At 48.7% G+C, this 17,378-nt stretch overlaps 1 protein-coding gene across 7 annotated transcripts in view; it reads right to left on the bottom strand.

Annotated features, from left to right (window-relative positions):
* Positions 1 to 17,378, bottom strand: part of TLN2 (talin 2) — a 402,173-nt gene that overhangs the window by 63,648 nt on the left and 321,147 nt on the right. For all 7 annotated transcript variants that reach the window (XM_084886348.1, XM_084886349.1, XM_084886343.1 and 4 more), the window contains 6 exons: positions 15,364 to 15,504; positions 14,733 to 14,914; positions 13,370 to 13,502; positions 11,035 to 11,136; positions 8,079 to 8,249; positions 489 to 635 (listed from right to left, as the gene is read on the bottom strand). In XM_084886348.1, coding sequence (XP_084742474.1) covers positions 489 to 635; positions 8,079 to 8,249; positions 11,035 to 11,136; positions 13,370 to 13,502; positions 14,733 to 14,914; positions 15,364 to 15,504 — 876 coding nt within the window. The remainder of the gene's footprint in view (positions 1 to 488; positions 636 to 8,078; positions 8,250 to 11,034; positions 11,137 to 13,369; positions 13,503 to 14,732; positions 14,915 to 15,363; positions 15,505 to 17,378) is intronic.

Here is a 17,378-nt window from a genome sequence, read left to right on the forward strand (position 1 = left end):
TTAAAAAATTATAAATAGAGATCCATAGCCTCCACCCCAGAGATCCCAGCTGAGCAGGGCTGGGGAAGAGCCCAGGAATATGCTGTCTAAAATGATCCCAGTGGTTCCAAAGTGGCCATTCCAAAGGCCTGCACTTGGCAATCAGTTTCATTTGGGAGTTTTTCCCCCTATAATAACTCTATAGGGTAGACAAGGGAGATGGGTAGTTATTTCCATTTTAGAAGCCAAGTAACCAAGGATACCTTCCGCACCTCCATTCCCCCGCCAAGCAGAACCGGAAGGAAGGGTACAACTGGCTTACCGAAGTCATCAATGAACAGTGAAGAATGAATACTGTTGAACATATGATAAGGCACCTGTACATTAATCAGAGTCCTCAAGGAAAGAGAGGTACCCCTTAGAGAAAAGCACCTGGGGACCAGGTCTGAAGGAAACCTTGGAGGCACTGGGGCAGGGAGGGAGGGAGAGGGATGGGAGCCCAGGCCCACCTTGCTCATGGCCTCTGCAATGGCGTCGACCATGCCGCCCACCAGCCCCACTTCACTGGCAGCTTCGTTCAGCGTCACCATGATGTCGTCCACAGCCTCCTTCATGAGCTGGGCGGCCTCCGTGATGGCATCATGGGTGTGCTGCGCCTGAGGGGGGGAAGGGGGGAAGGAAGTTGTGAACTGTCTCCTTTAGCAGGAGCATGGTGCTCCGTCTCTAAGAACCACTTCACGTCTTTTAAGAGTAACCATAAAAAGCAGAATACAAAACTTCATCCCCATTATGGCGCACAGCAATGTATCCTATCTTTTTTCCTTTATGATGTTATACACTGATTTTCAAAATAAGTGAAAGTCTGAAAAACTAACAGAGAAACACCTCTCTATAATCCCAAGGAAACATAAAACTGCAATATGAAGCAGTGCCTATGACAGGGCTAATTTTATATTACTATGTTCTGAGTGGGAGAGAATGCCACAGATACCCAATACAACTTGGCACAGGGAATTAAAAAGCTAATAGTAGAGAAAAATGTGTTCAATTCAAATACACTTCTCTTCTAAGCTCCTAGCATGGTATAATTCTTTTTTCACTGACGAGACTGCTTTATGGACATGTAGGTCGGTACAGGAGGTATCAATCTATAGACCTGACAGGTTTTGGAACTCTGTCACAAACTGCATCACCATGAGGTTGGAGGAATGCATGAGGGACGTTCTCTAGGGACAGACACTCTGCAGGCAGCACCTTGAGTGTTCATGAGTTTCCCTACATAGAACCTTGGAGATGCTTTGTAACTGCAGGTGTTTAACCTGAGGGTCAAAAACACAGTAGGAGGGACATACATGACTGCATGAAAGGATGAAACAATGATGGGTGCTGGGCTCTCTGAAATGGCAGCAAGATGGTAGGGGCAAGAGCCAAGGTACTGGCTCCACTGTTAACTAGCTACCTGGTCCTGAGCTTAGCTCCCTGAGCATAGTGCGAATGATAACAACACAATGCAGTTGAATTCTGATGAGATCATATGGTGGGGCACCTTATCATTTCTAGTAAGAGTAGTCTAGCTCGGGCCTGTGCCCATAACTGGGAAATCTGACAAATGCCAGGTAGTTAGTGTCAGAACTGTATTGCTCCAGGCACTGCATATTGTGGCCGTGGTTGTCCTGGCCCACTCGGGGCCCTATCAAAAGGTCCAAGAAATTACATCTTTACTTTGGTAGATGAGAAGGTACACCAGTGAGAGACGGTATACAACAACTCTTTTGTGTAATTGACATAAAAGGGAATTCCAAGGAGAGGGTATGACTGAAAAGCCATGGGAACCAAGGATATATTTCTCATCTGCCAAGATCAGATCTGATCATATTTGGTATCCTTGAGGCAATTGTGTCAGATGTAAATGGTAATTATTGACCATCCCTACTCAAATTGCTTTACAAGATAACGATGAAAAATAACCTTGAGGAACAAAGACTCCTTCACTCTTTACCAGATTGGTGCCCACCTTTTCTATTTTTCAGGCCCTCCATGGGGACAGGGAGACAGAATCTCCCTCTCTTTTTCTCGACTTATGTCCCCATCCTCCTAGCATGGATTCCTGGCTGCCACCCGGCTGGCCTTCTCCCAGGTCCACTCTCTCACCCTCTGTCTGCCGTGACTGATTCTAATCACCTTATCCCTCCTCCCACCCATCCACATCCAGGCACCAGACTGCAGAGTGACTGAACCTCAGGTCATTCGAGCCTCAGCCACCGTCTGGCTGCACTGACAGGAGGGGCTCTTGCTGAGCTCCGTGAATCTGCAGGCCCACCAGAGACAGTACTAAAATGGTGTTAAGCCTTTGAATTTTAGGATGGCTTGTTTACAGCTAGGAAGGGCTCCAGTTCACGGTTTGGTCCCTAGGAAGGGCTCCAGCTCACGGTTTCCAAAATTGCTTCCTCGAGCTCCCCAGGGCCCAGCCTGAATGTGTATTCCAACCCCAACTCTGATGTTGAACAGTCAACTATTGGGCTGGTCTTTGTTCCAAGTTCCTTGGAGGGAGCCTCCAAGCCCTCAGCACTTCCTGAGCGGCAGGAAGGTCTCTGCCATTCGTGGTGGGCTCCTTGATGGTGAACCATGGAGGAAGAGTCCAGTCCTGAGCAGAACTGATGAGGTGAGAGAGAAAGGGAGCCTCCCAGGCAGAGGCCACGGCCTGTGCAAGGCCCAGAGGTGAGAAGGAATGGGGCCTGTGCACATGAGGTGAAGCACCACAGTGAAGTGCCTGGCACACGGCTCCTGCCGCCTGCTGTTATCGCTCACCCGCTCCCGTTGGTCTCTCCAACTAGCCCGTGTGCTCCTGGCAGACAGTTCACTCTGCTTCTCTTTGGAGCACAGTGTTCACAGGAGATGAAGGGCCTGGTGGGGCACCAGGTAGGCTAAGTAACTGATAGTTTTACATTCAGAGAAGTTTTACAAGGATAACCTTCACAGGCTGCTGGTACAAAGCTCTCTGGAGAGGCTCATTTAAAGAGAAATGAAACCATCTGTTTTTAGCTGTGAGGGAGAGACATGGCTTAGGGGAAGTCAGAACAGGACTGGCCCCCATTCCCAGCCCTGAACCACTGACTGCACTCTCTGTAATGACATGCTCTAGCTCCTGACTGGACCAGGAACACTGACAACATTCACATAGATGCTGGTAAGATGCCAAGGGCTCTCATGTCCTTTATACAACACAAGAACCAACCTGTAGGCCCGATGCAACTTTTGTACCAGTTTAAAATCTATGTTCTTGCATCTGGGGTCAGATGTTTTGGTACTTTACTGTAGGGAGCCAGGAACAATAAATGTCAAACCACATCACAGCAGCAATGGCGAGGATAGCATAACATTCAGGGGGGCCTCCTGGCTGCTGTGCTCATCTCCTCTAACACTCACTACCCCCTCGATGGCATCCCTGCCAGGGAACACTGACAGTCAGTCTGGCAATGCGAGCTTATACCTTAGAGTAGGGGTGTTGAACTCAATCAGAGAAGGGGCCAAAATCTAAAATCCAGCCTAAATCGCGGGCCGAATGGTTTACTGAACAGTCATAAACTGACAATGTCATAAACTGACAGCGGAGTGCAGTGATGACAGCGCGGTGCGGGCCACATTGCAAGGCCTGGCGGGCTGGATTTGGCCCGCGGGCCTTGTGTTTGACACATGTGCCTTAGAGCTTAGAGACCTGGTGCATGACAACTGGGACTGACCAGCTGGTTATTCGCTGAACTTATATGTCACAGGTCAAAATGAAGATGAGCAGATGGCTAGATCAGATCGAACGTCTCAGGGCTACTGGAAAAATGAACCTTAATGGAGGGAATATGCCCTCTCCAAGAGGGAGGTTGCAGCCTGTTCCCCCAAACAGGGGGCTTTTAAACAAGGCAAAGTCACGCCGGTGCGCATGACCCAGGCAAGGGGCCTCCGGACCTGCCACCACTCCTCAAAGTTGAGTGGGTCGCCCTCCCTCAGTGCCCTCCTCTGCATTCCAGCATCAACCTGGCCTGGGCTCTCTCAGGTCTACCTGCCATTGTGGGCTCCACACTTGCCAGGAACTTGTTGCCAGTTCATAGTTTCCAAAATTAAAAAAATATATATATATATATTTTATTGATTTTTCACAGAGAGGAAGGAGAGAGAGAGAAATATCGGCGAGAGAGAAACATCAATCAGCTGCCTCTTGCACCCCCCTTCCCCCCCACAGGGGATGTGCCCGTAACCAAGGTATATGCCCTTGACCAGATTCGAACCTGGGCTCTATCCACTGAGCCAACCCGATTTCAGCCATAGTTTCCAAATTTGCTCCCTAGAGCTCCCCAAGGCCCAGCCTGAATATGTGTTCCTACCCCAACTCCGCTGTTGAACAGGAAAATGTTTGGCTGGTCTTTGTGCTGGTTTCTCAGAGAGAGCCTACAAGCCCTCAGCATTTCCTGAGTGGCAGGAGGGTCTCTGTCATTTGTGGTGGGCTCCTCAGATCGCACATGAGTTTATGCTAACAAGGTGACTCATTCAATGAGAGAGAAGAACCCTAAGAAGAGGCCCCTAAGAAGTTTTAAGATAGGGGCTGGCCATGCTGGGAAGATCAACCATGTGATTAGAGGGTTGGGACTTTGAACAACATAATATTAGCCTGGCCTCTATTGGACCTCTAGGGAGATGAGAGGACTCGAGTCACTGACCATATGACTGAACTCAATCCCCAAGCCTATGACATGAAATCCCAGTAGCAGCTATGGACGGTGAAGGTAGAGTGTGCTTCCCCGGGTGATAATGCACATCAGTATGCGATCAAGGTGACAGCTGAGCCGAAATGTTTGGCTCAGTGGATAGAGCATCAGCCTGCGGACTGAAAGATTCCAGGTTCGATTCCGGTCAAGGGCATGTACCCTGGTTGCAGACACATCCCCAGTGGGGGGTGTGCAAGAAGCAGCTAAGCGATGTTTCTCTCTCATCGATGTCTCTCTCTCTCTCTCTCTCTCTCTCTCTCTCTCTCTCTCTCTCTCTCTCTCTCTCTCCCTCCCTCCCTCCCTCCCTCCCTCCCTCCCTCCCTCCCTCCCTCCCTCCCTCCCCCTCTCCCTCTCTGTATAAAATCAATAAAATATATATTTTTAAAAAATGACAGATGAGGACATGGAAGCTTCACGTGTGGGACCCTTCTGGCCCTCTTTCTCTTCTTTTGGCTGGTTTTCATCCTTTATAATAAAGTTTTTTTTGTTTTTTTTTGTTTTTTTAAGTGGAGCCATTTCCTGAGTTCTATGAATCATCTTAGCAAATTATAGAACCTCCTGAGAACTCGTGAGTTTGTAGCTAGTGGGTCAGCATGAGAGTGGCCTAGGAACCCTGGAGCTGTGGCTCTGTCTGCATCGAGGTGAGTCTAGCAGGATCCTGTGCCCTTAACCTGGGAAATCTGACCTAATGGCCAGGTAGTTCCATCAGAATCGCATTGCATCCAGGCACTGGGTCCACCCAGGCACTGGGTCGACCCAGGTGGTGGCCATGGCGGCCCCGACTCTCCTGAGGGAGAAATGACCCTTCCCAAAGGCCTAAGAAATTGCATTGTAACTTAGGGAGGAAGAAGGTAAGAAGCCAGGAGGAGATGTAAATCTTTTGAGGGACTGAATAAATGAAAGAGAAGCATCCTAAGAAGAGGCTGAATGAGCCATAGGAACTGGCCCTGCCTGCAGAATCAAAAAGCCATGGGAATGCAGAAGAGTTCTTAAATAGGACATCTGACAGATGTGAAATATTCAGATCATGATGGTTATCCCTGAGGCAACTGTGTCAGGATGACCAGCTCTCTCGTAGGGGTGCAAAGAGGAAACTGGTCAGTCAGGTGATTCATGGCGCAGAAACGGTAAAGTACAAATGTGCAGATCTCAACTTTGGGAGGGCAAAAACAACTAGCAACTAGAACTGGGGGGGTAGGGAGGGGGTTGGTGTGAGTAGAGCAGGCTCTGTGGGGTGAGGTTACACAGCAATGCGTTGTAATTACACCATTCATTTACATCAGGCTGGGGCAGCCACCTTTTTTAAAAAACACATAATGTGTCAGGCGCATTATCTCATGTAATCTCTACAACTACCCTAGAGAGACACGCATTATTAAATCCATTATTTAGATGAGGAAACAAATAAATGAAGTAATTTGCTAGCAAGAGACAGAGCTGGGATTTGAATCCAATTATGCCAGAACCCAGAGCCAGTGCTATTTTTCACTAAATCCAAGCTACTGGTAACTATTTAACCACATTTCCTCTGCAGAGACATGCATATACATATACATATAACATATAGCACAGACATATACATACACACACATTATAGTAAATATTTGTCCAAAGACTGGCTCCTGAGGTAATTATGTCTATGCACAGGGCCTCTTAGGAAAGGGCCTAAAAGCCAACTTGAAGTGTCCTAGGCATCCTTTGTGACAACCTGCCAGGGTTGCAGACAAAGCACAGGTTGAATGACATCACTGAGGGAACAGACATAAACACCTGTCTTGTCTTGACTCATCTTAGCTCATCATCCAGTGCTTCAGGTCATTCACTGGAAAGTATTCTCACTGGCCCCCAGCCATTTCTAAGCAGATGTCATTGTAAAGCTTACAGCGCTGACTATAAATGCTCTCAAACGAGAGGTTCCCTGGCATAAGTGAAATTCCATGAGTTCTGAACTTGCAGGCCCAGCTGATGTGCTAATAATCTTAAAGACCCAGAACACTCCTGGTGTGAATATTCTGCTGAGAATGAACTCTCCAGGTAGGAATGGAGAGGCATGGCAGCCAACAGTCCTGGATAAAAGACAACCCAGAAAGGGGTCTTGAAGGTGAGTCCTGGCTCCTGCAGTTTGGCGAGGCTGCAAATGGGGTTGGCCCGGCTCTGGGGCACCCACCACTCACCAATCCCCACAATCAAAAGGGTGTTCTTGTTGCTCTAGCCCATGGTTTCAGCAACTGGACTTTTTTTTTCTTTTCTTTTTTTTCCAGAAGGCTCAGAACAACATGAGGGCAGTGGCTGGCTCCTAATATTTTTATTTTATTTTTAAAAAATATATTTTTATTGATTTCAGAAAGGATGAGAAAGGGAGAGAGAAAGATAGAAACATCAAAGATGAGAGAGAATCATGGACCAGCTGCCTCCTGCACTCCTGCAACAAGGCATGTGACCCGACTGGGAATCGAACCATGACCTCCTGGTTCATAGGTTGATCCTCAACCACTGAGCCACGCTGGCTAGGCAAGACTCTTAATACTTTTAGCATTCCCAGAATTCGGTTCTTAATAGGCGCCAGGTACATGAATGAAAAGCTGAATAAAGACTAAGACATTATTCATGCGTCTACCAGAATGGTGTTCCTCAGCTACGGAGGGGCTGTGTCACTCCCTGCTGCTCACCACAAAGCCCTCCTCCTCAGCGTGGAGGAGAAAGGCTGTCACCACATAGCCCCGTCTACCCTCCCGCCCAGTTGCCCCACACTCTGCATGCCCCACCGTGTCAGACTGCAAGCTATTTCCTACAGCCATCAGAATTCAATTTCTATTGATTCCAAAGAGAGGAAGGAAGAGCGGGGGTGTGAAGAGAAGGAAAGAGAGAGAGAGATTCCACTAGCAAACGAGTAAGGAAGATTTTCATATTACACTACTACCCCTGAGGCAAAAGCAGCACATGCCTCGGATGACCTCAAACCAGGGTTCACACTGGACTTGGGTGCCGGGAATGGAAACAACATCCACTGGGAAACAACAGAGCCTCACTCTGTGGGAGCCGGCGTCAGCACTGAGCAGGCACTGATGGTATTATAGTTATTCCTGTAGGAACCGCATAATATGACTTTCTTTCCCATTGATGCTGCCTACACAACTTATAAATATGCATTCAATAAGTATAGTTCTTGTTTTTCCTCTTAAAGGTCCCCTGGAAGGCCAATAGAAGATTTTCTTCCCACCTCTGAGTGGGAAATCAAGTGCCACCAACTAGGAACTGGAGGTGTTTTCCCCAGAAAGATGCAATACAGAGGAACACAACAGCTTCTCAGTGGCCCGGAGCCCCCGGAACCCTGATCTGTACCTTGGGGTTCCCTCCACCTTCTTTGGCTGCGTACAGCATCTGCAGGGCAGACTCTGCGAGCGTTTTGGTCTGGTCCAGCACCGTCATCTGCTGCTGATGGTCCAGAATCTTGGAAGCGACACCAACCGCTGCTAAGATCAAGGGCTCGAAGTAGCTTGCCAGCTGCGTCACCTTTCAAGACAAAAGGGCCACAGATGCATCATGTAAATCCATGTGTCTCCTTTCGGGGCCCCACTGGTGGGGCGGGGGCTAGGACAGGGATGGGATGACTCACAGGGAGAGGCAGATCTGCTGAGCTTTAGTGTTTTTTTTTCTTCTTCTAGTATGCAATCCAGTGTCATGAATTATAGTCACCACGTTATACTCAGATCCTAAGACCTTAGTCATTCATGGCTCAGTTTGATTTTTGAAAGCACTTGCTGATCACAGACTCTTGCTCGGGCTTTCCTTCCTCTGGGAGCTCTCTGTCTCTCATCATGGTGGGAGTGTGCTAGGAAATCCTTTCCGAGACCCAGAGTTAGGGGTGAGAATTTGACCAATTTTAATTTAAGTTTCACACTGAGCAGATGCTGGCAGGTATTACAGGTATCCCTGTATTGGAAAGAACCAAAGACCAAGAAAGAGGGGGCAGGGCAGCAAGGCATGAGAAAAGACCGAGAGGAGAGGCACATGGATGTTTTTAGGAAGCCAATCCAACTGCCCTCTGCCCTGAGCATTTAGACCAAACTGTGGATTTGGAATAAAAGCAAAAAACGATTTCACGTCACCCTTGATGTCCTGTTTATGATCAGTGGGAGGTTTCTGAAAGGGTGTGCCTTTCCCTGTATTTAGGAAGCTAACACCTTCTGTTCTTGAGAGACATAATGGGGCAGGAAACATCTCACCTGGGCCAGCACAGAAGTCAAAATAACAGAGAATTTTGAGTACTTAGTATACGATGTTGATCCCCTAGGCCCGTGGTCGGCAAACTGCAGCTCGTGAGCCACATGCGACTCTTTGGCCCCTTGAGTGTGGCTCTTCCACAAAATACCACGGCCTGGGCAAGTCTGTTTTGAAGAAGTGGCGTTAGAAGAAGTTTAAGTTTAAAAAATTTGACTCTCAAAAGAAATTTCAATCGTTGTACTATGGATATTCGGCTCTGTTGATGAATGAGATTGCCAACCACTGCCCTAGGCCTAAGGTGGCAGAGAGGGTTGAATGGAGGCCCCCAGAGCTAAGACCCCTTGGAAAAGTGGTCCTTGTAGATATACAATACTTAAGGATCTTCAGGTGAAATCCTCCTGGGCTACTCAAGTGGGCCCTGAGTCTGGTAACAACTATCCTTATAAGAGACACTAAGGAAAGACAAACAAATGAAGGGGGCAGAAGTGGCATGATACAGTCAAGGAATGCCAGGGAATGCCAAGGGCCACCAGGAGCAGGAAGAGGCAAAGTACTGGCCTCGTCTGCACTTCTGGCCTCCAGAACCGTGAGAGATCAAATCTCTGTGGTTTCAAGCCACCCAGTGTGCAGTAACTTGTTACAGCAGCCACAGGAATCTCATACAGGTGGGGCCTGAGAATGTGCACTTGGCATCCCCAGGCAACACGAAGCTGCCCTGGGGCTCCTCCTGAGTGCTGTCATGAAGCATTGGAACCAGGTGGGTACAACTCTCAATCCACGGCTCCTCTGGGCCGATGGCCCCTCGCTGCCTCTCTCCAGACTCCCTCTTAGAAAGTCAGATGGGCCACAGATGCATCATGTGAATACCAAAGGGCCAAGAGTAAAATGTGTAACTCAGTGAGGCAGAGATGATGCTTTTGATGCCAACCATTGGCCAGGGAATTAACCTTTCTTACTAACAGATTGGCAGAGATAGGATGTTACCCTAGAAGTCTAAAGGTATTTTCTGATGAAACTCCTGCTGGAATAAAACATAACTGCTGAGTCCAGCTTCTCTGCCACGTGGTTTCCCCTCGGCATGCACACGGTGGCAGCTCCTGCCTTGGGGTGGTCCCTCCACCTCACAAACCCCTGCCCACCTGCCCACAGGTGGATGAGCTCCTCTTACTATCAAGGAACTCCACTGAGAAATGAGACTTGCCACACTGGAAAAGGTAGAGACACTGACCATTTTAAATCTCAAAAACCTCTCCTTACAACACCAGCAGCAAGCTTACTTGGCTCTTAAACTGTCCTGTAATTTAAAAAGGCAAGAATATTGATTTCCTAAAATCGAGACCCACGGAGACGGTTCTGGCTCCTGGATTTCTGATGTGCGCGATGATACCGATGAATGCAAGGAAGCCCGAAGGTTGTTAAAAATCCAATTTCTGCCCTCTGTCTGCTGAGGCTCAGGCTGCTCATCGAGCCAACTATCCTTGAAGGATTTGCAAAATGAACTCCAAACAGGCCAAGCATGATTCACCACTTAAAGTAATGCGGGTGGGAGAGGCCCCTCGGAGCGGCCACGAAAGGAGGCTCGAGTTGACCAGAGTGACGTGTGCACCTTTGCTTTGCCTTCTCAGGTGTGAAAACAGACACTGTGGTTGCGGCCATGGAGGAACAATGTACCCTCAACACTCATGAGAATGTGGCCGGACAGCCAGGGACAAAAGGCAGACACCAGGCCAGGAATGTCAACTTCAGTTCTGGTTTATCTCATCCAAGGTCAAAAGCCACAGGTGACCATAAACGCTTCATGGGCTGAAACGTCTGACCACAGCCAGAATCACTTCCCTGCAGTTTTTGTCTCAACTCCAGGTGAAAAAGGACCCTGAAGAGGGCATTTTTAAAGAAGATGCTGCCGAGAGGGAGGTTGAGGGCTATTCCCTGCCGTTTAAGCCAGCACAGACCTAGGCACAATAGCTGGCACCAGGATTTTGGGAACAAAAACAAATCAATATTCTTTCTCTACGCCCCCTCCGCCCCACCTCCCACACGAGCATTCCCAGAGGCCCCCCTGGGTGCGCGTTACCTTGTGTCCGAGCTGAGCTGCTTCTCCCTGGGCCGCTGTGGCGATGGGATCAATAAGGTGCCCGATTTCCTGGACCACTGAAGTCAGCTGCTCCTGCAGAGCCTGAGAGGAGAGAGGGCTGTTAAGGTCGCCCCACAGTGGTTCCTCCCCTAGGCACCAATTTAGAAAGGCCCCTGAGAATGACAAGGGAGGCCATGAGAAATGGACCTCGAAATGCCTGGGCGTGTCATCAAGCTGCTGCTCTACCTCCTCTGCCCAGGCACCCCCAGCTCCTATGGGCAAAGAACCCCCTCGCCTAGGAACCCCCTCTCCAAGCGGCACCTGAGTGACATAGGCTGGCCTGCTGAACACTGGTTCCTACAGGCTTCTCACTCCCACCAGCCGCAGTGACAACGGATGCCACTGGTGCCTTTATACCGGGTCATTCTGCATAATTACTGGAAATGTGGATGAGCCATGGCTTTCTCAGACGAGAAGACAACTTTGTCCACATGGAGAGAGCTAACAGTGGGATCTGAGGGGCCACCCAGATCGTTGTGCCCTCAAAGGGGGTAGGAGAGAGGAGGGAGGGGTAGACATGACACCACCTCTCTGAAGAAGGACTGTTTCTCAAACGCCGCCACTCTGTGCAAATGCCAGGGCAGATGCCCACCGAGCACACAGCTCAGGCTTCCAGTTCACTGAATTTGGCGATGTGGACACAGTAACTGAAAATGGCATCCTCGAGGCGTTTCTTTTCCGGTTGGAGAGAGGGTTGGATCTCTCCATCCCAGAGAAGTGAACTCATGCCGGAAAGAGACAGGGCAAGCTATCTAGGCGATGCTGGAGTGCGAGGGGGCGGGGGGCTCAAAGGTGGAGATTGCTAGCTGGTTGCAGGAGGGATCAGGTCCTTTTGTATGAATCTTCACAGGAACTTTGCTGGATAGAGTCAGGGTTTAATCCAATATAACACTGGAGGGTCTGTGTTTGCACACACAGCACGGAACGGGTGCAGCTCATAGCCAGGTAACTGTCCTGCTCCTCGGAAATGAGACTCAGTGCTTTCCCACTGAACATGCTGCATGCAGGCTGGGAGCTCTGGGCAGAGTGCAGTCGGTGAGGGGAACAGCCTACCGGGCAAACTTGAAAACAAAATGGGGGAGGGAGGGAGAGAAAAAGAGATGGAGGAGGGGAGGAGAGAAAGCTCCAAATTTTCCAAGGTTTATTGAGCTAATTATTTATCTTCTCACTTATGTGGCTCTGGTCAAGAGTGTAAGAATATTCCAGCAATGTTGTCTTGTTAAAGAAAATAAGTAGGGAGTGCATGCAGCTAAAGGGGAGGATGTTCTTCCGAAGAAGGAAGTCAGGGGATGTGCATGGCGGGATGGGAAAAGGTGGGGCCTGAGGGGGTTTCTGAGGGACTGGTCCCCTTTGTTTTTTGGCCAGGATGCTGGTCAAAGGTGTGCTGAGCTGGTGATGATTCATGTGGCTGCACACTTCACTTTTCTGTATGCATATTCTACTCGAATTAACACATTAACAACACTTCTAACATTCTGCACAGAATGAGAACGCTCATTCCCTCTTTCTTTTCTTGGAATCGGGGGAGGTCACGTGAAGCTGAGGAGAAACAGCTCTAGTAATAAAATGAGCAACACCAACTCTGGGCCCGCTCACTGAAGACGGGGGCCAAAGCGCCTTGGTGATGACTTCAGTGGCAGTAAGAGAAATATCCATATTTATTAAGCACCTAATGAGCGGCAGGCACATTCAACATAGAGGAAGAAGTGTTACTCAGAGGTCTTTGGACAGTTAATGAAAAAAACCTCAAAGGATCGAAGTAGGAAAATTCAATTCTCAACTTTAGAACATTGGCAAGAAAAAGTAAGGTGGCTCTGAAATAATAACAGAATGTAAGAGGTCTCCAGATTTTAGATGTCGGGTAACATAGGGAAGACTTTGTTATCTCTGAATGCACCGAATGCACAGGATTTAAGGTGCACTGATGAAATACTATGAGAAATGTTCACAATGTACTGCCCAGGTCTGCTCTGCTGACATGTCACACTGAATACAATTAACTCCACCTCACTGACATATTCTTACCGGACTTTAATTTTTCTTCAAATGTCAGACCACCTGTGAACCCCCAGAGAACCCCCATTCTCCACTCAGCATTTGCCCTACCCCATCCAATATCTCCCAGGTTGGTTCCACAGGGGAAGATGGTTCAATGATGAAACTCAACCATCACAAACTTGTTGGCGCTGTTCTCCCATCCCCCAAAGCCCGATAGTGAGATTCTTCAGCACTTCCAGAGGCTTCCGAGCTAGCCCCCGAGACCCCGTGTACCTACCTCCACAGAGATATCGTCCCTCGTGGCCAAACTCTGGCTGACCGCTGCCAGGGAGGCCTGCTCGATGTCCCGGATGCACCGGTTGATGCCATCGATGGAGTAGTCACATTCCCTCTGTCCAGGGGCCTTGTCCCTGGAAGGGGCAGAGGACATTAAACACAGGCTCCCTGGGCGGGGAGGGGGGGAGGGTGTCAAGTCCCACAACCCACTCCTGTGTTGGTGAGCCGGAGCCCCTCTCCATTCTCTGCCCAACCCGATCGGTCGCTTAATTTAAGGAGCCAATCCCAGACGCTCGCTTGGCAATGCCTTCCTGCTTAGCCCATGCATTTCTTAATGGAACCCTGTGCTACCCCTACTTATTTATGGTGCTGCCCTCCATCTCAGGCGGATGGCAGGCAACTGCAAATGAAACGATTTGGACTTGGCTTATCCTTTCCCTGGCTTAAGCACAGAACCTCACTTAAAGAGAAAAAAAAAAAATCAGTACTATTTCTAGTGTAACCATATTATGCTCTCTTTATTGCATACTATTCACAAAGTCCTGGGTTAGGGTAGAAATGAAAATATTTAGTGGGACTTTTCTTTGTAAGGCAAAGAGCTGAGCTTCAAAAGTAATTGAAAAACAAAATATAACTCACACAAGGGATGCATTCCATGATGTGAGATACTAACGTTGGTCCATTTTAAAAATGGTATATCTACTCAAGGGATATTTTTTCAGGCTCCTACTATCACCAAGGAGGTTAGAGATGCCCAGAGTTACTGTGAGACCTAGAATGTTCTTTTTGTCTTATTAGCAAAACAGGGTGCCCTCCGCCTAAGCTCTCAGGAACAAGCAAGGGAGTGAAATGGTTAGAGCCACCAGACTGGGGATGACCATGGAAATGTTACCTGCATCCTTTCAGCCTCAATGATCTCACTGGTAAAATGGAGACAATGGCAGCATCTATCTTACAGGTTGTTGTGATAATTAGATAAGATAGGTTAAATGCTTGGAACAGTCTCTGACATAAATTAGCTATTATTATTGTGACCAGTGCTACCTAATCTCAAAGAGAGAAAGAAAAAGGCGATCATGGTCCACCACATTGCTATTAAATACAAGACTTGATCCAGGGGTCTTCAAACTACGGCCTGCGGGCCACATGCAGCCCGCAGAGGAGTCTGATCCGGCCCGCCAGGTTTTTTGGGCAGTGAGCGCAGCCGAGGTGTTACAGTAGGAATTAGTAGTTCATATAGTCCGGCCCTCCAGCTCTCTGAGGGACCGTGATCTGGCCCCCACTTTAAAAAGTCTGAGGACCCCTGTTTTCCTCCTGCTCTGTTCAGATACAGGTCCTTAGCGATTTCTGGAGGCAAAACTAACCTGATAGAGGTGATGAGACTCTTGATGGAGTCAGACACAGTGTGGGAGTGTCCGGCCAGCACAGACCAGGTGGGCGGGTCTTTGGGGTTGATGGCCAGGGAGCGTGCAGTGCGGATGAGGTATGATGAGCTCTCCAGCATGGTCTTGGCTGAGATCAGGATCGGTTCCTGTGCCTGAGAGCCCTGGGACCAAACAGCAGAAGGGTCAAGAACAGGCTGGATAGGTGAATGGTCCTGCTCTTTACCAATTCATCACCTTCGCCCTTTGGAAGGAGACATAGAGTGTAGGGAGCCAGGGAGGCTGGCTCACTCAGGGCCTTGATGGTGAGAACTTGGGTCCACGTTCACTCCTTAAATATAATTTCTGAGGGCAACGCATACCAAGAATCAGGCCCAAACCTATGCACAGAGATCATTCCCAACATGTAGAGCTCAGGCAGTACCTCTTAAGAGATGTGCAGACAGTGAGTTTCAGACATTGAGTTTCATTAACTCTGTGCACCATCGACAATAGCAATGCCTTCCATGTTGACAGAGAGAAACTTTGGAATTCTTCACTATTTGTGCTCATTTAGTGAAACACAAAACCAGCCCAAGAGGCCGACATTACCTTTGCTGCAAAGACTCCCTACCTCGGAGCTGATCTGGGCGGGAATGCTGACAAACTCAGGGTTGGATGCGAATGTGGTCAGGTTCTCCACGGCTTCGATCAAGGGGGTGGTGGCAATGCGACACTTATTGCGGTTGTCTTCAGAGAAATCCCCGTCCAGGGCCTGATGGGAGGCAACAGGGAGACTTTACCCCACTGAGAGGCACAGTTATTCCTGGGCCCCGGTAATCACCTCCCAGCGAAAGGAGGTGGCTTACGAGATGTGGGAATACAAAATGTTTGGTGAGCTCATGAATAACAAATAAGAATTAATTAGAGAGATGGCTGCCAGCAAGCAGAGGGGCTCAGTTAGCAAAGATAAGAAATAAAGCTGAATGTGTGGCTCGAGGGAACAGCTGACCTCACAGGACATCACCTCCCACTCACACACGGCTGAAATGAATTCAAATAACTCCCTGCCCGTTACTCCCAGACCTGCAGCTCAACCCCTTCCCTCCCCACTTTTTAAAAAAAATATATATTTTATTGATTTTTTACAGAGAGGAAGGGAGAGAGATAGAGAGCTAGAAACGTTGATGAGAGAGAAACATCGACCAGCTGCCTCTTGCACACCCCCTACCGGGGATGTGCCCACAACCAATGTCCTGTGTTTTAATCCGGCTGTAGTTACCCAGGTGTGCTCAGTGTAAGAAAACTCACTGGGCTCTACACACATGATTTGTGCTTTCTGTCTATGTATCTTATGCTTCAGTAGCATTTTCTTTCTTTCTTTTTTTTTTTTAAATTAGCAGCAGGTAGCACAATGGCATTGAATGGTCAGTGACATTGCTGATTGATGACCCAGGTGCATGAGAATCAGGAATGTGACCTGTGTCCATGCCACACAAAAGATTAACACTGGCCGAAACCAGTTTGGCTCAGTGAATAGAGCACCGGTCTGCGGACTGAAGGGTCCCAGGTTCGATTCCAGTCAAGGGCACATACCTTGGTTGCGGGCACATCCCCAGTGGGAGGTGTGCAGGAGGCAGCTGATGGATGTTTCTCTCTCATCAATGTTTCTAGCTCTCTATCCCTCTCCCTTCCTCTCTGTAAAAAAAATCAGTAATATATATATTTTATATATAAAAGGAGAGAACGTGGCATTTACAAAGCCATTCTACATGACAGAAAAAAAAAAAAAGATTAACACTGAATTCAAGGCCCTGCAATCCAACTCCACCTGCTTAAGAAGACAGCCTGTGACCCAGCAACAGCGCCCCTGCCTCCCAGCGAACGGCTGCATCTGACAAGGCAGCTATGTTTGTAGGGGAATGTAAATTTTCTCATTAAACAACCAATTAAACTTTTAATTGAACTGTCTGAGCAATATAAATGCCAATTCAGACAATTAGGAAACAAAAACCAGAGGCAACGGCATCAAGAAGCCCTGGGATTTGAGATGAGTGCGTCTCTATTTCTCACGAAGGCAGGAGTAGGCAGGCACAGCCAGCGTAAAGGCTAGTTCTAAATAACAACGACATTCTACCCAAGCCTTGGCAGTTTGGGACAATAATTACACATCCGCCAAGCTAACGTTTTCAGGGGAATTCCTGAGAACCTGGCTCATTTACCATCTTTGCTAAAACTGTGTGTGGCTTGTCCTTCCCCACCAGACAAGCACTGACTTCTACCTGAACCGCCAACTCTGCCATTCTTTCGGGCCCAGTGGACACCTGACGTGCCTGCTACTTCTTGCTCACAGATGTGGCCTCCGTTCTAACTGCCACTCGTGAACTCAGTGAACTGTGCCGGGCGCTGGCAATGCAGAAGTGACCCTGGAGCTCCAATCTTGTCGCACTGACTCCTTGTGGTGAGGCTCCAGCAGGCTTCAGCGCAATTGGGAATACAGTGGGAGACAGGGCGGTGCACATAGCATGAGCCTGGCCGGAGTGGTCCTGGCGCAGGAGAACCAGGGAAGCAGGCGGGTGGCGGTAGTGGACTTTGGTGTTAAAGGAACTCAGGTCCCAGCACCGCCATTCACACCCCCTCCGGGTGCGA

This window comes from Pipistrellus hanaki (assembly GCF_964339955.1).
Source record: "Pipistrellus hanaki genome assembly, chromosome: 1".
NCBI classification, from domain to species: domain Eukaryota; kingdom Metazoa; phylum Chordata; class Mammalia; order Chiroptera; family Vespertilionidae; genus Pipistrellus; species Pipistrellus hanaki.